General features: G+C 43.0%; 1 protein-coding gene across 4 annotated transcripts; it reads right to left on the bottom strand.

Annotated features, from left to right (window-relative positions):
* Nucleotides 1-1,459: 1,459 nt before the first annotated feature.
* Nucleotides 1,460-18,453, bottom strand: ZNF821 (zinc finger protein 821). Of its 4 annotated transcripts, XR_008703758.1 has the most exons (10): nucleotides 18,319-18,453; nucleotides 17,586-17,648; nucleotides 16,299-16,416; nucleotides 14,891-15,005; nucleotides 7,744-7,869; nucleotides 5,071-5,216; nucleotides 4,277-4,381; nucleotides 3,170-3,336; nucleotides 2,818-2,974; nucleotides 2,304-2,427 (listed from the first exon to the last, which is right to left on the bottom strand). XR_008703758.1 is itself a non-coding variant. In XM_055551298.1 (9 exons), exons 4-9 carry the CDS (start codon nucleotides 14,928-14,930, stop codon nucleotides 1,773-1,775), a joined length of 1,239 nt encoding a protein of 412 aa, XP_055407273.1. In that variant the 5' UTR covers nucleotides 14,931-15,005; nucleotides 16,299-16,416; nucleotides 17,586-17,648; nucleotides 18,319-18,453; the 3' UTR covers nucleotides 1,460-1,772. The 4 variants fall into 4 exon arrangements, 3 of the variants coding, with proteins under 3 accessions (XP_055407273.1, XP_055407275.1, XP_055407274.1); XM_055551298.1 differs by lacking the exon at nucleotides 2,818-2,974 and having other exon boundaries at nucleotides 1,460-2,427; XM_055551300.1 differs by lacking the exon at nucleotides 2,818-2,974 and having other exon boundaries at nucleotides 1,460-2,427; nucleotides 16,299-16,386.
* Between the last annotated feature and the right edge of the window lie 6,034 nt (nucleotides 18,454-24,487).

Here is a 24,487-nt window from a genome sequence, read left to right as displayed (position 1 = left end):
ATGAAAGTGCTCAGAACAATCTTTGACACATAATGAGTGCTCAACCATTTTTGAAACATCCCAGGTAGAACTTCCAGTGTGGGGCTCTGAGGAAGCCATTTGGCTCAAGTATTTTCTTTAAAATGTCCAGTACTTTGTAATAGGCTTATTAAAATTTTTCAAAACTAGTATTTCAGCCAGCCTGGTAGGAATTAACCCTAGTTTGGTGGGGGGTCAGCTAACACTCTTTTAAGTAGCCTTGAACCTACAGAGGTCAGGGAGGAGTCCAAGTTTCCTTGTTATGATATTGGAAGAGGTCCACATTCCTGGCATAGTTATTTTTCTGGCTACAACTTAACTAGGGCACTTCCTTCTGGACATCAGGATCTATAATTATCTAAACTGTACACAACCTTTGGTGCAGGCTAAGGAAAGTTTTGTGCTTATTGTGTACCATCATAGGCGGCTTTTTAGAAATGACCTCAGCTCTTTGTCTCTTCCATGGTTTGGCAGACATACAAACTGCCAGAGTAGTCATTTTGCTCCAGTCTTGACCACTACTGACTTGAGCTCTCAGTATCACCTGAACTCTGGATTTTCCTCAGTGGGTTTTATTATCCTACCTTGGCTCTGGCGACTACATAAAAAGATAAGCTGTTACCTCTTATCTCAAATATTGAGTTCCCTGGCACTATGTACCTTAATATTACAGCTGTTTCTATGACTGTATCCCTAAATGCAAATGACTGCTGTCTAGGGTAGAATTTTAAGTTTGGCAGACTGAATTCTGCTGGGCAAAGTAGTTGGTACCTAGTCTAAATACTATATCCTCTTTAGCAAGTGCCAGTCATGAGGAAAGGTGTGCTCAATATTGCTCAGTCATGTCTGACTCTGCGACCCCAGGGACTATACAGTCCATGGAATTCTCCAGGCCAGAATACTGGAGTGGGTAGCCTTTCCTTCTCTAGGGGATCTTCCCAACCCAGGGATCGAACCCAGGTTTCCCACTGCAGGTGGATTCTTTACCAGCTGAGCCACAAGGGAAGTCCAAGAACACTGGAGTGGGCTATCCGTTCTCCAGCAGATCTTCCCAACCCAGGAATCGAACTGGGGTCTCCTGCATTGCAGGTGGATTCTTTACCAACTGAACTATCAGGGAAGCCCCAGTCATGAGGAAAGGTGTCTACTTCTGAGTTTGGAAAAGGAAAGCTAGGTTGAAATAGCTCTTGGGACCATAGGTGAGGCTCATTAGGGTTGTGGGCATGGACCCTCACAAAGCCGGCATCGGTTCTTTCTCAATGTTGTCATTAACTTGTGAAGGGCCAGATAAGTGATCTGTGCTTGGAGAGCCTAAGTGGAGGAGCACCCTCCCTTGGAAAAAGACAATCACTGGAAGTTCCTGCCTGAAAACTTCCATCCAGGTCTTAGATCACTTCATTTGCTAGAATGAAATCAAGAGAAGAGCAGGAAAGGGCAGTAAAGATAAAATTAATTTATTTGCCCTCGTAACTCCACGGGCTGCACCGGGACCCCACAGTCCCACACGCAGACCTTGCAGCAGTGGGCTGGAAAGTTGAAGTGTCTGGAGTGCCTGCTCCCTCGTCCACAGCTGCCTGGATCCGGGTCCCTCCTGACCCCATCATCCTGCTCCCACATGCAAGGGGTATGCAGGTCCACCTGCAACAAACCCGGGCCTGCCTCCGCCGCAAGGACAGAATCTGAGGGTGACTGAGTGCGGATCCCTGTGGGCTCGGGTGGGTGGTGAGCGGGAAGGCAGGCAGGAGGGTGTGGCTTCAGTGCAGAGAGCTGCTGTTCTGCTCTTCAAAGGCCATCTTGCCCAGGAGTTGGCTGTCCAGCTCCACCCCACTCACAGGTAGCTGGAAGAAGTTCATTTCAGCTGCTAAGGCTGCCATGGCAGAAGGGTCCTGGCCAAACTGAGCTCGCAACATCATGTCCATTTTCTCCAGCCTCCTCTTGAGCCGCTTGGCCTCCCGCTCCCGGATGAGCCGGGCCTGCCGCTTCTCGGGGGTCTCGTTGGCTCGCTTCAGCCTCATGGCCTCCCGATCTCGTTGCAGCCGGCGTGCCCGCTGCTCATCTGTCTCCTGCATGCGCTGCAGGCGCTTGGCTTCTCGGTCCCTCATGCGCCTCACCTCCCGCTCCTCGGGGGTCTCATTGTCCCGCCGGCTCTTCTTGGCTGTGCGCTCTCGTTCCAGTCGCTGCAGCCGGACTTCCAAAGGCTCATTCTGCCGACGCAAGGCCCATTTGCGGACGCTGGGGGTCTGGGCTTCCAGCAGCTTCCGGTAGGCTGCACAGTTGTTGCACACAAGCAGAATTCCAGCAGGGTACACTGGAGGAGTAAAGGCAATGTCCTTCCCCTCGGCACTGGAGGGGCCTTCACTGTGGGCTGGTGGTAGGGATTCCATATTAAGGACTTCAGGGAGTTTCTCACTGGAAAGCAAAAATTTTGTACAGTTAATGCCATGGTCTAACAAGGCCCTGATTTATTCTGTCCTGCCAGGCCAGACGCTCCAAGTTCACCACTAGGGGTCAGTTGAGTACTTGGGAGACCTCCTCCACCTTTCCGCTCTTGCCCTTCTTTGGGCCAGGGTGTCTACCAAGTCTTGAAGCCCACCTGGAGTTAGGGACTGAGCCAACCGCCACAGCAAGCCACCAGAAATCAGAGGAGGAGCCCTTACGATGTGCAGTCCTGTTCAAGCCAAACTGATGGTGTCTGTAGGAGTTGTGCAGGGCAGTCCTCCTTGAGGTGGCAGCTGCCGTAGGGGAGGTCCGGTCCACTTGCTTCACCTCCCCCTGCCCGACCCTGCCTTGTACACTAACTAGCAAACGGTGCAGACAGTGCACACAGCCCCAGTCTTCCTGGACACGGTGGAGACTGTCCTCCTGTGAGGGTCCTCATGGCCTCTCTAACTTCTTTCTCCATGCTTTATCATGAAGGTTCTTGGACTTCTCACGTCTCTTTCCAGATGAAGATATTCTGATCAAGGAAAGACACGAGAATTCATTTCCCTTTGGGGGTGTTTTAATGGAATGGACATATTTACTAGCCTCCTTCCTTGTATTTCCAGAGTCAAGAGTCAGTTGCCTTTGCAATGCCAAGTCTTTGACTGGGAAAGGAGAACCCACACCCAGTTATCTGCTCCCAGCATAGAGGTTTAGGTGCCCGGCTCACCTGTTAAATGTGGCATGGCTAGTGAAACGGGCTCCACACACAGCACAGTTCGACCGCTGGTCCTCCGAGTGGATTAAGAGATGGCGACCCAGTGACCCTGGGGAGCTGAGGGCCCGGCCACAGACGGGACACATGTAGCTCTTGGCGCTCACCACGGCTGCAGTGTGCTGGAAAAGAGAGCCTCATCTGTCAACTCACACCAGCTCCAGGACAAGTTCTACCCACTGAAGAACTACTTTCTGGGAAACATCCTTCTTTCCTTAGTCTTAGAACAAGAACTCTTCTCCCTATTTAGCATCCAGAAAAGGAACAGGCTCACGTTAAAGGGCCTTCAGAAGGGCGAGGCCATCCACACCACTGCTCAGATTTCACTGATTTGAGTTCTGACTCTGTTCTGGGATATGGGGTGGCTTGGCAAACAATGAGATGCCACATTCCTCTTCAGAGCCAGAGAAGAATTTTCACTCAGGATAATTTCTCATGGTCTGTCTGCCCCATGCTGTGTAGGTACAAGTGCACTTTACCATCTTGAGCCACCAGGGAAGCCCAACAAGTGCACTTTAAAGGAGCATTGAAGGCCAAGTCTAGAAGCTGGCTGGGAAGACTGGTACCCAAAAGGTATTTAAATGCACAGCCTTTCCTTCCATCTTTCAGTATCAGTCTTCTGAAGAAATGCTTCCCCTCATGAACCAGTGATCTTTATGGTAAAACCCAGCTGCCATGTGTGCTGATGCCTGTTCACTACAAATCATGACACGTGTTCTGCGACTGGACGGTTGTCTTGTTCTGATGTGTTGGTTTACACTAACTTTCTCCAGTCTTTCCGAAACATCTGTTAATTCATTTTTTTCTTCTTTAAAACAAAGTCCATTTCTCTCTTACTATATAAAATATACATTAATTACTTTAGGAAAAAAATGATACTTAATTTTCACAATGTCTGCCTGGGAACCCAGAACATATTCACTCAATGTATCTCACTTATTCTATAAGAGTGGAATCTGGGTGGAAGCAAAAACAACCCAAGGTTCTTTCTGGGGTTGGAGGCAAAGGCTAAACAAGTCACTGGCGCCTGTTTTCCAGAGCATGTGGCTCCCCAAACCATACCTGGTACACGTGAGCAATCAGCTGCTCCCGACTCCCACAGTCGAGCTGGCAGAGGGGACACTGGCAGAGTCCAAGTAACGGGTCAGAATGCAAATTCTCCGTGACCTGCAACACAACAAGTAGGCAATTCACTAAGATGGTTTACCAGTCTCTTCCCTGCCTTGCTTCTTTTAAAAGGGTATCCTGTTAAAAGGAACACAACCTCTTATCATACATTATTCTCAGGTTCCCATCGTGGGTCAAAGGAGAGTGACGGGGGAAAGGGAATTAAATTTGTTCCCATCTTCATTTTTTCCAAGGCTTCCTGCCATGAAGACATAGAATACTCCAGAGAGCTTATCTAATTTCCCCCCCTAAGGTAAACTCTGTAGGGAGAAAACTAGCTTTCCCTCCTGCCATGCCTCTTGGAAGAATCCTCAAGAGACAATTTAGTGAAAAGATGGCACCTCATTTAATACTGTGACTGAAATTTGCAAGCGTATTCAAGAGTACATCTCAGCAAGTCAGCTAATAGTTTTACAAAGATGGACATTCTGCCGGAAAGAAGTGGGGAGCTTTGGGAGCAGAAGCTGCGTGTGGGTAAAGTGATATGTGGGCGGGTGGAAAAGGAAGGCTGGGTGTGATGAGAACTGTGTGCCTGAGGATTGGGTACCTGGTGCTGTGAAAGAAGAGAGGCTACGTTTGAAAACCCGGGAGACCCTCCGAGGCGAGAGTTGCCTTCAGGTGGAAGAGAGGCATCTGGACAGAGCAGAACGGGAAGGGGTGCCCAGACTCAGGAGCCATTTGTCACTTGCCTCATGCTCTACCACTTTCTTTCCACCAACAGGCTGTTCTGCATTTTCTAACTCTTTTTCCACTTTGACCACTCCTCCATCTTCCTCTGACGTATGGGAAGAGACTTCATCTTGTGTGGTCTCCTCTTCATCTCCCTCACTGTCACCTGGAACACACAAACTGGTCACTTGTTCTGATTTTTGCATGAGTACATCTTGTGTTGCTTTCCACCCAAGAGTTTGCAGCTAAAATGGAAAACACCCCCAGATATTCCATAATATAGTTGGTATCAGAGCTTTTTTTGAGTACAAATCATGCTAAGTGGAAGCCAGCTCTAACTGTTCCTTATATTGTCATATATACACAAAAGAGAAAATTGGAGGTAAAACTGCATTGGAAAATGGTTATTAGGCCTTGTATATTATCAAAAAAGCGATAACTTCTTACACACGGTTCCCAAATATTTCACACTTCAAATCACACCTCCCATGCACCTCACACCATGCTTATTCCGACAACGCACCACTTCCAACTTACCAACACTTATCACTGATTTTATTACTTACTTTTGTCCCTAACCTCGCTGCAGTTTCTCCATATACTCTGTTCTATTCTGAGACCCACTAGTCTTTTCTCTCCCAACAAACCCCAAGGTGCACTTGTAGAAACACCAAGTTTTTCTTTCTTTTTATCAATAAAGGAAGTAGTAAGAAATTAGGTAAAAACGTCACTTTCTAGGGGAAAAGCTGCTCAGGACAGTGCAAGAGTTAGTACAGCAACCAACCTCTGGCATTCTGCAGTGGTGTTTGACTCATGATGTCCTCACCCTGCTAGGAACTCAGCAGTCTAGGCTAAATAACTCCATTATTCCTGGTGGTTCCATGGATTATCTGATGGATAACTGAATGCTTAACTGGAGGCAACAGGATATTCTTTACTTTGGGATGAAACATCATTTCTCATGACTAAAGTAAGAATTGAGTTTGTTTTAGTTTAGGCGTAGGATGTGGCTGTGCGGAGGTCTGCCTGTGGCTGGGGGATCTGCAAGGTTTGTGTGAGCTGATTTTTTTTTCCTCTCTATTATAAAATAGGAAAAGAAATTTTTTTTTAAACATAGTAATGTAAGAAGTTCTTTCTGAAAGGGAAAAAAAAAGTGCTAGTACATTGAAGATCCCAAGAGGAAGCCAAACCTAGGGAAACTGTCAGACTCTAGTCCCATCCCAACACCACCTGTATCTTGGACTCCTGGGCCTGAATGTCAGTGAGAAGAATACAGGATGGAGCTTCACCAGGCTCTCTGCATTGGCAGTGGGACTCGGCTTTCTTAACTAACGATGCTTATCTTCTACTATCCCTTAAGTAATTTCTAAATCTACCAGTAACTGGGCAAAACTGGTCACATTCCCTTTCTTCCAAAGAAAATCTACCCATGTCACCTGCTGGTAGTTACTTGTGTCTCTGTTAGATATTCCATTTGGTTAGTGGCCTGGATTTGAGCCCTGGAAAGATCTGTAGTACACGTGCACTACTCCTCAGTCCAAAGGGTTAGTTTGAATCCACTTCAGTAAATAAGGATTGGCACAGATTAAATGATACAATGTTTTCTCATCAGCTTATTTAGAATACTTGTAGTCTAAGACAATACTGTATCAAACACTTTTTGTAATTTCTCAAAAATTCAAATATATATACTAGAAAGGTTAAAAAAAAAAAGTCTGCCATGTAAAGGGATGATACAACTTTTCCAGAATGGAAACCTACCAGACCTCTATAGATTTGGCATTCCCACCTACTACTAAAACTGGTGGCTCCCACAGATTTTCTAGAAATATTTGGGTTTATTTTTCTGTACCTGAGCAATGACTTGCTAAATTACTTTTCATTGCTAACATGTTAGTTTAAATAGAGAATGTAGTACGTAGAAGAGTGCAGAACTCTCTCCCTCTTCTTTCCTCTCCAACCCCAAATGTGGAGAAAAATCAGAAATGTCAATCTGAATTGATACTAATAACAACCAATATCAGAAGGATCAAATTAGTAAAGTGAGGGTATCATCCTAGAAAATAATACATCTCAAAGTGTATTTGTTCAAGCAAGTCATGGAACAGATGATCCCTGAGGTTCAACCAGTTACCAGCCACTGTCTTTTCAATCTCTTAGTCAAAGGGATCTACTTAGGATGTGGGGTGGAAAGACCTCCACATTAGCAGTTTATATGCTATGTAATCTCACTAACAAGCAAATCCTCTTACAGAGCATTAAAACTGGGTCCTCAAGCAATAACTTTCAAGAATACCATGCTTATATTTTATTAATTATGAATAAATAGATTCCAAAGGACAGGGATTTTTTTTTCTTCTTATTTGATCTAGCCCAGGGGCTCCTTGCATACTAAACATCCCTAAACATCCCTATGCCCCTATCAGAGTTATCACAAACCTATCTATGTATGGCACTATGCCAAGTACTGCAGTCCTTGAGTTTTAAAAAAAAACAAAAACATAATGTCAAACCTGTTATCTCTCTGAACAAGCATATGCCCATACACCTTAGAACACCTGTGGGAACACTGAGGATCCACAAATCTCCTTCAGGTCTTCCTCCCAACCCCCATGCACAATCCCCAGAGCACACACACTCTGATAATTCTTCTCCCATTGCCCTGAGTCATTACCAGAAGGTGCAGAACTCACTGCTACTGGAGTCCTGATCTCTTAGTTGTTGGATAGCTTGTCGCTGACTGCCAAGGTCTCCAGGAAAATCAGTTTTCATCATCGCCTGGCGGGCTTGCTCTTCTAGCCCAGCAAATACTTGATCCCCTGGTGGTCACAAGGAAAAATAGTCAGGCCACCAGCTGGGCGGTATATCCCCAGGCAAGCTGGTTGGAAAGGCAGACCATTCAAAGGTAGGAGACAGGCAGGTACCCTGTGGTGGGGTCATTCATCTCCAAGTCAGCTGGTGGCCTCCAGTGGTTTCTGGGCACAGCTACTCTTCCTGGGCAAGAAGCCAGATGCTCTAGAAAGCAGCATTTGCCTCTCTTAAATCCTCCTACTCTTGACTCCTTTTAGAGGTGATAAATTGCTATTATAACGTTCCATCAGGAATGGATAGACAGAGACAAGAGGAGGCAAAGCGATGGGATGAAGATAGGGTGACAAATCTGGGCATAATTTTGAATCTTAGTGTATTAATGACATGGCCCTGACTGCCAACTTCCAACTATGTAAACAAATGCTTCAAATGATCCATCTAAAAACAGTATCTCTGACCCCATCTTTCATCCATTCTCCTTACAAGATATACTATGGAAGTTTTCCCTTGACTCTCTCACATCTATAAAAATTAGTCACGAGCAAATAAAAAATTGGTAGAATGACTGATTAAAAGGAAAATGGATAATATGTGAACCCACTTCTGCTGAGGAACAAACTTCCTGAAACATGCCAACCAGTTCACAACAGGATAATAATTCATCTAGTCTCCTTGGTTTAGTATGGTCTTTTTTTTTCTCTTTGTATGGAGTATCCAAAAGCCCTGGAACCATCCTTGATTGTGCATTTATCCCAAGGAACTCCGCCTGGTGTCTGTGTGGTTATTGAAGAGTTAACATTTAAGTGCTCTTTTATTTCCAAGAGGTCAGGCATAAGGGAAAAAAAGAATTGGGTTTCTCAAGGTTTCCATTATCTCAGTCAGAGTGGAAACTACAATCCCTATTCTCCAGCCACCAAGGAAGAATAATAAAAGCCCTAGTGAAATGTCTGACAATAGGCCAGGTGCTTTCTTAATGAAGAGAGAAGGGAAATTAAACAGGCTCAAGATTCCGAGGCTGATACAATAATTTGGAGAAATAACCTGGTCAAATGACTTGAACAACTAGTCTTCGGGCAGTGAAAAAACTGATGTGAAGTATGACTTCCCAGGTGGCTCAGTGGTAAAAAACCCGCCTGCCAATGCAGGAAGCCACAGGAGACTCAGGTTTAATCCCTGGGTCAGGTAGATCCCCTAGAGAAGGAAATGGCAACCCACTCCAGTATTCTTGCTTGGGTAATTCCATGAACACAGGAGCCTGGTGGGCTACAGTTCATGGGGTTGCAAAGAGTTGGACATGACTGAGCGACTGAGAACACACACAGGCTTTGTGTGATTCACTCAGGTATTTGTTCAGCAAATATTCAGTGAACATGTCCTATATGTTAAGTGCTGAATGCTAATAATAGTGATTATTTGGCACTTCCAAGTTCCAGGCTGTGTTAAGTGCTTTATAGTTGCTTTGTTGTTCAGTCGCTAAGTCGTGTTTGACTCTTTGCGATCCCATGAACTGAAGCACGCCAGGCTTCCCTGTCCTTCATCATCTCCCAGAGTTTGCTCAAACTCATGTCCATTGAGTCAGTGATGCCATCCAACTATCTCATCCTCTTTTGTCCCCTTCTCCTCCTTTATAGTTGCTACTTCACCTTAATTCTCTGCAAGAGTCTTTGTCGTGGGAATTACTGTCCGTATTTTACTTGGGAGAAAAACTAAGATCTATGGTGGAAATAAAGATTCAAACTCCAGTCTATCCAACCCTTAATAACTATATTTTTCAACTCCTTTCTAGCATAGTTGTAAACAGAACTTTAAATGGTTCATTAGAGTGATTTTACCAAAAACAAATGGTTGTCTCTGTGTGATAAGAATAGCTCTGATCCTACCGTCAGTGTTACTTTCCTTCCAGGAGAAACTGATATACACAATGCAAATATCAAAATAATATTCTCAAGGCCAGTAATGATGGAAGGAACCATCATTTTCCTGGTTCTGACGCCATGTGATGAGTTACCATGCCTGGCTTAGAGTGATATTATGCTACTCTGAATGACGCTGTGAGTGGGAACAGAGATGCTGAAAGTCTAAGTGCACTTCTAGATACACAGCCCTCAAGTAAAGGAAAAATAAGCTGCTTCACGTCGACTTTCATAATATTCAGGATGACACACTGGGTATAAATTATAGCAAGGGAGAGCAAAAAATGAATTCTTTGTTACAGTGCCTCCTCTTTCCTCTCTGCAGGAGTAAAATATTGAATTTCTCCTTGTTGGTTCCTCTGTAACCACAAGACCATGGCCAACTGGAACAGGTAATGAACTCTGGGTAAATGCATGTTTTTGGACCTGGTGGCCATGACAGGTATGACACTAAGGAGTAAGTTACGTACTAGCATATAATTATCAAGGGCAGACCATCCGCATCAAAGACATCTCTAAAGAAGCCTATCTAGAAACCAGCTAGGTTTTTAACACACCAAGAATCTATACTTTCCCCTCCTTTCTTAATGGGGAATCACCACTGGATTCGAAGGACATCTAAAAGGATATGTACTTTTTAAGATCAGCTAGTAATTCAGTCTAGTCTCCATTATCCTGGGCTAAAATTTTACTTCTCTTGACATTATCTAAATATTTAGGCCTTCACAGAACAGAGAAGAGTCTGTATAATACAGCCATCCTATCCAGGACTTTTGGGAGCATTCTCACCTTGGATAGTTGGGCTATATTAATTCTGTTATTCTTTCCTTTGGCAGTTTGGAAAGAAAAGCTATGGTCCCATATTTTATTCCACTCCTGACTTGGGAAAAAGGCTAAGGTAAACTTTACTCCTCAGGGATATTCCTATTTTAAATATCAACATAAAGCAAACTATATAAAAACTATTAAAAAGGATTCTTTCATAAGAAGGTAGTGATACTTGCTAAAAGTATGTCATATTAACTCAGGTATAATATGATCTAAACAGATACTAGTGATTAGGAAGTGTTACACAATTGCCTGCTTTTACAGTGTAGAATTATTATTTCCTTCTGTCTTGAGACTATTGGAGTAGGTTAAAAAAATCATCTGGTTTTAGATATCAATGTAAAGTAACTATCTTATTTAATTAACATGGGTATTTATTTGTCTATTGATAGTTGAGAAAAAGTCATCTAAGCTCACCAGTAAAAAGCAAGGTGCTACCTCTCATTTTTATGGTATGAAATCTAGATACTGTTGGTCTGATTTGGCTAAGGGTTTTTAGACCAGATAAGAATAAAGTCACACAAGCAAGTCTGTAGAACAGATGAGAAGCCTGAGATGAAAGTTACTGGAAAGAAAAAGATTTTACAATTCTCTTTCTTGAGTCTTTGGTGCAGTTAAATAAATGCAATGTCTGGTGGAATGAAATTAAGTATAGCAGTTGAGACATTTTCTAGGAGAGCAGATGTCGAATTCAAAATAAAATAAGTTAGTGTTAGGAGTGAGGTGTTTAAGATTCTTTTTCTAGCTGACAGTCTCTGTAACTGAGGTGCTACATGTTGGGAACTGAACCATTACCTTACAAGGATGCTGACAATGAATAAAGACAAAACAAATTGCACTTTTTAGAAGATGAGGGACTTTAAAGCCTTTTTTCCTACTTCTCTGTACAAGTTAAAAGAGTAATTGAGGTTGGAAGTTTTCAGTCTCACATATAATTTGAAAACAAAAGTCTCTTAAGAAAAAGTTTTCCTTTATTTAAGTGGTTTGCTTGGTATAAACACATCAAATGAAAGTGTGCAAAGGACTGTTCGAAACCACTCTAGAAACAGTTTACAGAAGTTTGTACTCAGAAGGGGGTGAGATGAGGAAGGAGGGAGGGAAGAGATCTAACAGAGATCTCAAGCTACCAGCAGTTCCTCTGTAACTAACAATAATTCTGGACTTCTATTCCAAAGCTCTGCATCAAGTCTATTAACCAACTGGGCAAAACATAAAGAGTGCCTAGATGTTTCTGGGAGAAGGAGAGATCATGACGATAATTTAGATCCAGAGACAGTCCTGAGAAAAGCCAAGTATATGCCAGAGCACCCTGCCCGTTGGCTTCTAAAGTAGATCTGACAGATGCTGCTGGGCTACAGCAGTGCGATTCTTAATATATTCTTTTAGGCGGGCTTTGAGCTTCATGCCACACAATCCTCTTCTTCCCAGAAGGCAGATCTGATGGAGCTCCGCCATTACTCTGCTCAAATGCCGATTGGCTTTGACATTTAAGCAAAGCTTCTGCAGACCTTCCCGCCTCCCAGAACCTGAATCCATTCCATTTACTTTAAATAGAGGAGAGGCATTAAATTCAATATATTTGATTGGTTCTATTTTGCTGCAAGGGGATAGAAGGCTCACGTGGTCAGAAGACTGAAATTACTAACTTCCGCTTGTCATTATTATCATGGGCAATGAGAAAATGACCTTTCAAAAAAGGGAGGATCAGCTTTAGTCCCCAAATAGTAAATAAGCAGAAGGTTCCCAGAGACTAGCAAATCTCAGGGTCTTTCTTCTTTCTTAGTCCATCGTGTGAGATGCATTCAAAATTTCCTGCCCAAAGGTCTCACTGAAAACAGCCCCTCCCTGAAGGTCTGCTTTTTAGTTGCACCCAAACCTTGCTGTTCATAGCCCTCTTAATGGTTACCAGTGCAGAGTCTGCAAAGTCCTACCCGCTCCACCACTGTACTACGATATTCACTAGCTCAAGTCTAGAACACTGCATTTCTGCAGCTGTGGATATGGTATTCCCTTCTTCTTTATGGCCTGTGTTCCAACTCCAGTAGCAACTCATCCTGGCTTTGAGTGACTACGGTGGGAAGAGATGCGGCTATGGATTTATGCTATGTGGGTGTAGGAATCTGCCACACAAGCATTTACTGGCTCCCCTGGACTGATCACAGTCATATATCATCTCTGTGAGCTACATTCCTCCAAGTCTCTTTGGACAGGTGGCTTTTATAGTTAAATCCCAACTCCAGTGACTGCCTTATTTGTGAACTCATCACTTTACTAAGAGTTCCTTTTCCTACCCTGCCTTCTTGGGGAAACATCTGTGTCTTTATCAATATTCATCTTCAAACCAGAGCAGAGAAGACAATCCTGAACTTCTGTGTTCAATTACCTATGCTACAGATACTTCATCTTGTCTCTCTTGACAATCCTCACATTTAGGGCCACTAAATTTCACTGTTTTGGCAGCAATTTCTAAATTGCTTCTGAACAATTTCTAATTGTTCAGAAACAATTTCTAATTGTTTCTGAACCACTCACTTTTATATTAAGCAGCCTTCCAGATCCACTTACTATAAAATACACTCTGAGAAGCATCCAAACTTGCTCTGTTTTATACAACTCTTCTGGGACTTGAATAGAAGAATTAATTGTATAGGAATGTTTACCACCCTAATCTCATTTAATCTATAACATACTGAAGTCCTCTTAATTCCTCCGTACCTATGGTTTTCTCTCCTACTCTTGAAATTACCCAATAAAATAAAATAAGGTACACACTGTTTGGCATACAGTATCTTTTTAATAAATTTTAGTCCTTTTAACTCCTTGACTAACCTAACCTCTCAAATGTAGGATTTCTTTCCTTAAAAAAAAAAAATCTTTCAAATGTTCTAATGCTGAATTCCCTTCAAATGTTGCTGTGCTTTAGTCAGTTCTCCATAACAATAGGGGGCTATTTGTCTCTTTTTTACATTTGAATGAAGATGTTTATCTGCTCAGAACAAAGGAAATTGGTTAATTGTCTCAAATCTGCATAAATATGTCAATGCTCATTTAATAAGGCCCTTTTGAACACCCACTCTGAGGTGTGCTGCTTTCCTGATGGCTCAGTGGTAAAAAAAAAAAAAAAAAATCCACCTGCCAAGCAGGAGATGGGTTCAATCCCTAAGTCAGGAAGTTACCCTGGAGGAGGAAATGGCAACCCACGCCAGTATTCTTGCCTGGGAAATCCCATGGACAGAGGATCCTGGCGGGCTACAGTCCATGGGGTCACAAAATAGTTGGATATGACTTGGTAAGTAAACAACAAATCTGAGCAGTGCTAAAAGTTGAAAGGGATAGCAGTAATTATATATGGGACATAGTGTCTGCCCTCCAGAAGTTTACAATCCAATTACTGAACTAAAACAAAGATATGAACCTGCTGAGAAATAATGAAAGGCAGTAAAGCACAGCTGTTTTCTGTTATCAGTCTCTCCTTCATGTGATCCATCCTGCACACTACTTTGTAGTCTAAATGTCACTCCAGTCTCCCTGTTTAAAAACCTTACAGTATCTCCTTACAGCCACAATGAAGTATGAACTTGGCCTGGCCTTCAGGCCTCTGCAATATAGAGTTAAACATCTCCAACCTCATGGTCTGTGGTTTCTGAACAAATGAAACTTTTGCTTCATACAAAGTCTCCTTGTTCCCTGAACATATCATGTGCATTCCCTCTTTGTATCTTTGCTCATGCAGTTTCCCCTACCTGATTTTACCTCTCCTTTCCTCTGTTTTAAAAAAACTCACCTTCTACTTTCTAAAGCCCAGTTCAAAGTCATGTTGTGGGGCCTCTTCCATCAAGCATTCCCTCGCTACTTCAGTCCATGGAGTTCTCTCCCTCCTCTTAACTTCTGTAGTATACACAGTGTACAGCATCCTTATTTGACACTTAGCATAGATTATCTTGCTATATGCTCATCTACCTCTCTATATATCTGTGGCTACATTTTAGTCTTACGTATCATTTTATTGTTTTATAGCCTTGGCATCTAGCACAAAGCTTTGCATAGAGTAGGAACCCTATAAATGTCTGTTAATGTGAATACTAAGGATGAATCAAGAACACCTATTCCTAAGACAGGTTTCCAAGACTTCGCCTAGCACAGACACACTTTAAATCCATCACATTTGACACCTTTGACTCTTTTTTGCTTCAAGAATTAGTGTGAGCCAATCACTTAAATTCAGATTACTCTTCCATTCCAACCCTCAGCATTCCCAGGTTTTGGAAGAGAAAAGCCCCATACTCACAGTGAACTTTATTTGGATTTGTCTGTTTCCGACGGGACATGTTTCCCTGATCCAAGAGCTCTGGCTTTTCCCAGTTTCACGACTGGATGTTACCACCTCCTTGCAAGGTGCTGACCTACAATAAAAAGGATAATGTTAGCATGTGTCATTCAGCCTGGAAATTATACACAATTAAAAGATAAAAGACTTTTTTAAATAGTTTTTGAGCATATAAAACTCACCATTTATAAATTACTGTACTACTTAAAGAGAGAAATGAATAAATCTCTAGCATAACATTAAGGTCCCAAGAAGTTTGAGATGGGACTCTAAAAGATTTAGAGAATTTCACTCTAAATCCACTTGTGGAATCCAGAATACTGTTAAGTAATCATGTTCAAGGTCACAGGGTAGAAAGGAAAGTGAAAAACTCAGGCAACCAGTGTTAGACACACTGTGGGCTCACCCCACAAATTGTAAAAGGAAGCAAAGGAAGCTCAAGAGGGTGGCAGCTCACATGTCACATGCCCTCTGGAAGTCAAGCCCTGCAATCTGCACCAGTGGGAGCCTCCAGATGTTTTTTTCAAGAGGTTATCTCTCCTGGAGGGGACAAGGCACCACATTCCTGTGAAACAGGAAATATCTCAAAACTCTTGGGCACCTGTCAATGAAAACATGGGAAGTAGAGCCTCTACTAGTGATGTAGGCACAGTGCCAGGCACTGTGGATGACAGGGCACTAAAGCAAATCAGACTTCCAATGCTGAAGATGGGCTTTCACCAGAAGAGCTGGGCGCCGTCCACATTGTTGAGTACTAATTCAATACCGCAGTGTGAAGTATCAACCTGGCCCTGCTCACATGCTCCCAGGTGGTGGTCAAAGTTAATAACTGTAGTGCCTCTTCTCAATCCAGCCTTTGTGTAGCAAAGGGTGGGAAGAACAAAGAGAAAAAGTGCCCAAATGAGAAGTGTTGCAGAGACATGCACCTGCTTCCCTGAAATAGGAGGAAACAGATACTTACGCCTACAGTTCCTGGTTAGTTATAAGAAAGGATTTCCCAGCATTAAGTGTTGTTAGAGAGTCTGAAATGGATTAGTAGAGGAAGCTGTGAATTTTCTTTGAAAGACAGAGTGAATAAACAGACATAGATTGAAAAGAGAGATATTCTCTTTCGTACCAAAGATAAGAATGTGGACCTGATCACCCTCGAACTTTTCTTTCAGTTCTTGCCTTCTCAAATTGTACTCACACTGAATAAGCAAATATAAAATTGTAGTTTACTGCCTTAAGAGGCATTATGAGAGGTTACTTACTACCATCTATACTTTGCACTCAAGTTAGTGAAGACTTGCCTCCTGTTATGCCAACTAACTCCTCTATGTAGCTAGAAAGGACCTCAGACCTGTAATCAGATCCTGCCTCCCCTTACCAAAAGAAGAAAGAAACCGCAAATGGCAAAGACAGGCCTCCACAGGAAGTGGCAAAGGAAGCAGCTTTCAGGCAGTCTTCTATCATATCTGCATATCAAACACAGTTCTTTTTCAGACCTTTAATTAAAAAAAAAAAAAAACTCCAAATGTATACAGTAAAAATCAATTTTAAGGTAGAATGCTAAGTGCTAATGTTAATGAAATGTGTTCTCTAAGTTTTGTTTGTTTAGATGATTTCTTTTTAATCAAATAGTTATGTCATAAACTGAAGCGGTGAATGAATATTACACTTTGGGTCTTTTTCTATAAGTCTGTGGAATCACAAAACAGAAAGCTGAATGAAATGCAGGTTGCCTATCATTTTCCCCCCCAAATTTGCAGAGCTATAGCTCTCTATTGTATAAGGAAGAAACGAAATCTTAACTAATATTTATATTTTCTTCCCATCCAGATCTGAAATTGAAACTATGGGATAAAGGCAATAAAAATCCTTCAAAAGAAGGCCAAATAATTTGAGACAGGCTCTATTCAGATCATCTTGGTGAGGCAACAATGCTAAATACTAAACAATACTAAAGCTTCAAGTCTGAAACAGAGATCAGTATTTGCATATTTAAATCTCCAGTGTCCACTGCATCTCACAATCCTCCTAGTGGTCAAATGAGGAACCAACCAGATGGTACCCAATGGGACTGACTTCACACCTGAGGGATTGAAGGGAAAACAGAAGCAAATATTCTTACCTCCCTCAAAAAAAAAAGAAAGCCTGTGGGGTTTTGGACTCTTGAAAATAAATGTCATTTAATTAATTAACAATTAAAAAATCTAGCACTGGAGGTACATTCTTGACTGCACAACAAGATCGCAGAGATTAGCCAATTGTTTTACAGCAGTAAAAGCTAAAGAATTCCATAGACACAGTGCCCTAAAGTTCACTAACTCAGTTTTACTTTCAACACTGACTCAGTTCCCAAGTTGTAATTCGAAACCCACACAAAAATGTAAATGGATAGCCTGAACATCACCATCTGGAAGAAAAAGAGGATGGGAAGAAAGGTAACCGGTGAGATTCAGGTTTACAAGAGATCCTATTTTAAAAGAGAGGCAACTTTGTCCATCTTTAGTACAAGGTTAAGAATCCTTGGGAGGGAGGCCAACAACTCCTCTTAACACTGTCCCTGATCTCTCACAGGTGTTAGGCTGCAGGTTCCAGGACACGCCACAGACTTCGGCAAGGAAAAAAATGGGTGAAATCCAAGCTTTAAGAAAAGAGGGTTCACTCCCACCTCCAGATCTGGTGCAGTTCCCACGGAGCAAAGTAAACTCGCCTGAATCCCAGTGGTTTGTACCTGCCAAAAAGGAGAGGACAAGAAAGCTGGTCACGTAGCCGCCTCCCGGTTCACCCTGCTCCCGCTTCTGTTTGGTCCGGAGCTTGTGTATACTCAGCCGAGACGGTCCCTCTGGCTTCCTGAAGCAGGAGCACAGGTAGATTCCCGGGAATTATCAGCCAAGAGCCAGAGGTCTTCCGAGGCGGCTCAGACAAACGCTCAGACAATACAGTCTTCTCAGAAATCTAAATTTAGAAGCCTTTCTGGAGACGGCGGCTCCGGAATGATACCCGGGTCGGCACCCTCACGCCCATCCTCTCCCTCCCCCAGCTCCAGCCCAGCCTGTCAGACGCCGGGGCCGTCCCGGCGGTGCCCGGCTGAGACCGACCTAGGCCCACGCGGGGAGGGCGGCGGCGCGGACACCCCTCCCGCGCCCGAGATCGCCAGAGGGACGGGAAAGAGGAACGGCCGCGGTGGGGAGTCAGCCGGGTCCAGCCGCGTCGCGGGAGCCGGGGGCAGGGGGAGGGTCGGAGCCAGGACGGCCCCCGCCCCCCAGGCCAGAGTGAGCCCCTGGCCCCTTCCCCAGACGCAGACTGACAAAAGGACCGACAGACGGCGACCAAGGGAGGGGGCGAGGAGCCCCTGCATCCTCAGCCTGGTCCCGGATGGAAAGAGTCGGGGGTCTTTTTACCCGGCGCCTCGGCGCTCCGCGGCGCTCCGGGTCCCTGGGCCCCGCCTCCGGACAGACAGACCGCCGGACAATGGGCCCCGAGCCGCAGCTCGGGCCCGCCGGGCCGGGGCTCTCCGCGACTGGGCCCGGGCGGGCAGAGGGCAGCTCCGGGTCGTGCCGGTGGTGGGGAACCGGGGGCGGCGCTGCAGACGGACAAAGCCAACAGCAGACAGACAGACTGAAGGGGAAAAGATGGCGACGCGGGTGGCGGGAGCGCGCTGCTCGCGCACCCGCAGCGAGTGGAGCGCGTGCACGAGTCTCTCCTCTTCACCCCCCCTCCCCCCTTCTTCTTCTTGGTCCCCCTCCCCGCTCCCCAGGCGCGCGCCCGGAGGCATGGGCGGGGCTTATAGGGAGGGGGTCCGGGGAGGCGGGATCTAAGAGAGCATCCAATCACAGACATTCGAGAGGGGCCTCGTCTGCATCCTCGCGCCGTGGAGACCACCCAGCCTCGCACTCTCCAAGGTCTTTCTCTGGTCCTGTCAGCTCCTCAGCTCCCCTTATCGTCTCCTGAACTTTTTAACTTCACCCTGACTGTCAGCTCTGATCCTGGTTTCCTACCCCACCTTCGAGTTCAGCCACAAAACCCACATCCCCCAACCACAGTTCCACCACAGGTTTCCCCTCTTCTTAGCCCAACCTTAGCCTCCCCGTTTCCCCAAACCCAAACGCTCGTCCCTTCATTTCCCCACATCTCATGGTTTCTTCGGGCCCCTAAGGCATTAAATGTGACCGAGACCTAGGGGCCACGGACCACTGTGGGAGGGGCTAGGTTCAGCTGTCAGAAACTCGGAGGAGACAGATCTATAATTCCTTTTAGACATGTAAGTCTCGAACATGATTCTCGACTAATAACAGTAGCTGTACACCGGCGGCATAGAATTAATTCAGAGAAGGGTAACTTGTAGCATTGTTGCCACTTAAGGGACATTTGGGGCAATTGAGAATGGTTAGACTCATTTCCTAATAAAACACTTCTTTGCCCTCTCATCGTTCCCTTGTTTCCTCACCACTTCCTTCCTTACCTCTCATTCTGTCATCCGTCTCATTGTAGAATGTGTAAGTCTGCCTTTGATAAGGCTAACATGGAGAAGTAGGGCATGCGGTGGAAAGAAGGTGAAATCTGATATTAGAAGACCCAGCTTTGAGTGTGCTGCTTACAAGCCTGGTTACTTTGGGCAAGTCACTTCTCTATTTTGAACCCCTGCTTCCTAAAATGTGAAATGGATAATAGTGTAATAATTCCTAGTCTCTACTGTCGTAGGGTTCGTGTGCTGATTAAGTAAAATGAATATATGAAAGCGTTATGCATGTATCCCGTATGATCACTGACCCCCACAAAGAGGAGGCTAAAGAGAATGCTGAACTTTGCTTATAAAGCAACAAGTCCTGGTATTTGCATAAAGCATTCTTGCAAAATGGCTTTTCCAGAAATCTCTCAAGAGATGATATCATTGTCTCCATCTTGTGTTTAATGTGAGAGGATCTTGTTCCTTCATAATTCTTTAGCAAATGGCTTATTCATTTATTGTGGCTGGGATTTGAGGTAGAAATTATTATTCTTGAACTTCAGTTAAATCTCATTTTAAAATAAAAAATTAAAATTTCCTTTAAAATTTTAATTTCTGGGTAGGTAACCAGAAAATGGAATATTCTCATCCAACCAGAAGGCTTGTAGACAGTATAAGAATGTAAGCTGGAATAAACACTGGCTTTTGTACTTAACAGTAATTCTTCATGAGTTTAGACTGAGGGATACAAATACGGCTGTATTATGTCACTTTAAAATTTACATAGTTGACATTTTCAATATGAAAATAGCTAGCAGGTAAAGCATTAGGAGAAGGAAATGGCAACCCACTCCAGTACTCTTGCCTGGAGAATCCCATGGACAGAGGAGCCTGGTGGGCTACAGTCCACGGGGTCGCAAAGAGTCGGACACGACTGAGCAACTTCACTTTCAACTTTCAAAGCATTAGGAAAGAGCCTCCAGGGATATTTCTTGGCTTCATCATATAATAATGTGTAATACTGGGTGGTTGGTTTCATCTACTTGAACTGCAAGTAAAATAGAGTCATAATAATGCTATTTTTAAAACCTTCATGTACCCTAGAAATGCGCTTACCTGGTGGCTCAGACAGTAAAGAATGTGCCTGCATTGCAGGGGACATGGATTCAGTCCCTAGCTTGGGAAGATCCCCTGGAGAAGAAAATGGCAACCCACTCCAGTATTCTTGCCTGGGAATCCCATGGACAGAGAAGCCTGGTGGGCTATAGTTCCATGGGATCACAAAGAGTCTGACACAACTGAGCAACTAATACACACACACACACATACACCCTAGAAATGCCTCTGAGGTGTTATGATTCAGGGTTATAGTCAAATAAGGGAAAAATTATTAAATAAGAAATTCGTTTATTTTTTCTCTGCTCTCACCTAAACATGTTCTGGATCTAGAAGACTTTTTCATTAATCTTGGGTTTTTTTTCAGCTTCACTTTTACTTTTACTTTCCCAGTCTACTTATGAACTAATGCTATTATTTTGCCACTTTAACTATATTAACTTTCCCTTGAAATATCCTCTTGTTTATATTTATTGGCTCCTGCAAAAACCTTGTTAGGGCTTTACATTACAACAATATTGGTAGGACAACTTAAAGAATTTCATTTAAAAATTATTATGATTTATAATTCACATACCATGAAATTCACCCTTTTAAAATAAAGCTCAGTGGATTTTAGTATGTTCACAAGGATGTGAAACATCACAAGTATTTAATTCCAAAACATTTTCATCACCTTGAACAGAAACCCCAGACAGCTGTCAATCCCTCTTCTTCCTCCTTCCAGCCTCTTTCAATCTTTGGGTCTCTATGGATTTACCTATTCTGAACATTTCACATAAATGGAATCATACAATAATGGGTCTTTGTGGCTGGCTCCTCTCACTTAGCACGAAGTTTTCAAGATTCACATGTGTTGCTATGTGTGTGTCAGTACTTCATTTCTTTTTTTTTTTTTTTGGCCAAATAATACTCCATTGTATGGATATACCACATTTACTTCCATTCATCAGTTGATAGATATTTGTGTTGTTTCCACTTTTTTGGCTCTTCTGAATAATGTTGTTGTGAACATTGGTGTACAATTTTTATGTGGTCATGTTTTCAGCTCTCTCAAGTGTACACCTAGGAGTGAAATTGTTGGTTCATATGGTAACTCTGTGTTTAACATTTTGAGGAACTGTCAAACTTTTGCCCAAAAAGCCTGCATCATTTTGCATTCCTACCAGTGATGAATGAGAATTCCAATTTCTTCATGTCCTGTGCTACACCTGTTAATGTTTGTCTTGTTCATTATAGACATTGTAATACAGTGAAGTGATATCTCACTGTGGTTTTGATTTGCATTTCCCTGATGACTAAGAATGTTGAACATCTTCTTGAGCTTATCATTAACAATTTGGAGAATGTCTTCACAAATGCATTGTGCATTTTTGAGTTATTTGCCTTTTTATTATTGTTTTAGAAGTGTTTTTTAAAAAAATATTCTGGATACTAAACTATTATAGCGTATGTGATTTGCAAAAAATTTTTTCCATTCTGTAGGTTATCTTTTCAATTTCTTGATAATGTCCTTTGAAGCACCAAAGTTCTTCTATTTTTCTTTTTGTTTGCCTTTGACTTAGGTGTCATATCTAAGAAACTATCTCCTAGTCCTTAATCATAAAGATTTCCATGTATATTTTGTTCTAAGAATTTTATAGTTTCAGCTCTTATATTTTACTCCTTGATTAATTTTGAGTGAATTTTTGTATAGGTATTAGGCAGGAATGTTCAACTTTATTCTTTTCTATGCATATATCTAGTTTTCTCAGCACTGTTTGTTGAAAAGTCTATTCTTTCCCCATTGAACTCTTGTTATCCCTGTTCAGAATCAAGTGAAAATAAATATATGGATTTATTTCTAGATTTTCAGTTCTATTTTATTGTCCTATATGTCTATCCATATGCAGATTCATACAGTCTTGATAAGATCATCATATTTTAAGGAGATGGAGTTTATATTTAGAATATAGAGTTATAAGTTTTCATGTCTTTGAATTCATTTAAGGAAAAATTAAGTTTTATAGGATGATTGCAATCAGGATAAATGTCATGAAAAGAATCTGATTTGAGAATTTCTTTTTGATCTGATATGTGAACTCAAATGAAAGTTTATAATTGTGATTTATTGCATTTTCCTTTTTCTTTTTTGATAAACTCATACACAAATTGAAGGTAAAAGGAAGATGCAAATTACTGTGGAAATGTGGACCTATAAAAATTATATCATGTCGAGTCTCAAGATCTGGGATCAAGATCTGATCCTGGCACTTACTGCTGTTGATCTTGGATTGGTCACTTTACAGCTCTAAACTTCACTTTCCTCTTATAAAAGTTAATAGACATTTCTGACCTACAGTTCCTCACAGGAATGTTGTGAGCCTCAGGTTGAGTTAATATGCTTGTAAGTACCCTATAAACTGCAAAATGCCATGGAGATATTTAATATCTGTATATAGCCCAAATTATTGATGTTCATAAGTTCTCTGAGGAGTCATTTCCTAAGTGCTCTAAAACATGCACTTATTTTTTTTCTAGACCTTATTAGGAAGATATCCAGAGTGGTTTCTATTTCACTTTACAATTTTTAGCCTAAAAACTTTCTGAGACTTGCCCCTTTGTAAATGTTAGTCCTTAAAAAAAAAAGGGCAAATTACTATGTTGCTTCAGTTGTGCCCAACTCTTTGTGACCCCATGGACTGTAGCCCACTAGGCTCCTCTGTACATGGGATTCTCCAGGTAAGAATACTGGAGTGGGTTGCTATGCCCTCCTCCAGGGGATCTTCGTGACCCAGGGATGGAACCCTGTCTCCTGTGTCAGGTTCTTTACCACTAGTGCCCCTGGGAAGCCCTTCTTCTGTTGTGTGTGAAAGTCGCTCAGTCATGTCTGACTCTTCGTGACCCCACGGACTATACAGTCCATGAAATTCTCCAGGCCAGAATACTAGAGTAGGTATCAGTTCCCTTCTCCAGGGGATCTTCCCAACCCAGGGATCAAACCCAGGTCTCCTGCATTACAGGTGGATTCTCTACCAGCTGAGCCACCAGGGAAGCCCCAGCACTCAGCAAACTTTTTCTAAAAAGTTTACAAATAGGCTTTGTGGGCAATATAAGGGTTCTGCCACATATTATTCCTCCTTTTTTTTTTAAGATTTATTTATTTATTTCTGGCTGTGCTTGGACTCCGTTGCTTTGTGCAGGCTTTCTCCAGTTGCAGGGCGCGGGGGGGTGCTCTTCATTTCAGTGCACAGGCTTCTCATTGTGGCTTCTCTTGCAGCGCATGGGCTCTAGGGCGCAGGCTTCAGTAGTTGTAGCTCCTGGGCTCTAGAAGACAGGTTCAATAGTTGTGGCTGCTGCTGCTAAGTCTCTTCAGTTGTGTCCAACTCTGTGCTACCCTATAGATGGCAGCCCACCAGGTTCCCCTGTCCCTGGGATTCTCCAGAGAAGAACACTGGAGTGGGTTGCCATTTCCTTCTCCAATGCATGAAAGTGAAAAGTGAAAGTGAAGTCGCTCAGTCATGTCCAACTCTTCGCGACCCCATGAACTGCAGCCTACCAGGCTCCTCCGTCCATGGGATTTTCCAGGCAAGAGTACTGGAGTGGGTTGCCGTTTGCCTTCTCCACAATAGTTGTGAAGCATGGGCTTAGTTGCCTAGCGGCATTGAACCCATGTCCCCTGCACTGGCAAGCAAATTCTCAACCACTGGACAGAGAGGGAAGTCCTAGTTTTTTTATTCAGTCTCTTAACACTGTAAAAACCATTCTTAGCTGGAAGGTCTGTACAGAAACAGGCCTAACATTTTGTCTTACAAACTTGTAAGACTCTTCAAGTACTATATCAAGTTTTAGTTACAGCCACTAGTTATAATGTATACATAAAATAGAATTACTGGTTAGTTAACCAAAGAAATGTTATGTGTTAATTTTTATCCTGACAGCAAAGCAGGATTTTCAAGTGAAACAGTGTGAGTCATTTTGTTTTTTTTTTGGATTATGTTTTGCTTTGATCAAAACTGGTCTAGTCA

The sequence above is a fragment of the Bubalus kerabau genome, chromosome 17, assembly GCF_029407905.1.
Source record: "Bubalus kerabau isolate K-KA32 ecotype Philippines breed swamp buffalo chromosome 17, PCC_UOA_SB_1v2, whole genome shotgun sequence".
Taxonomy (NCBI): domain Eukaryota; kingdom Metazoa; phylum Chordata; class Mammalia; order Artiodactyla; family Bovidae; genus Bubalus; species Bubalus kerabau.
Note: the sequence above shows the minus strand (reverse complement) of the source record. Positions and strands in the feature narration are given on the sequence as shown.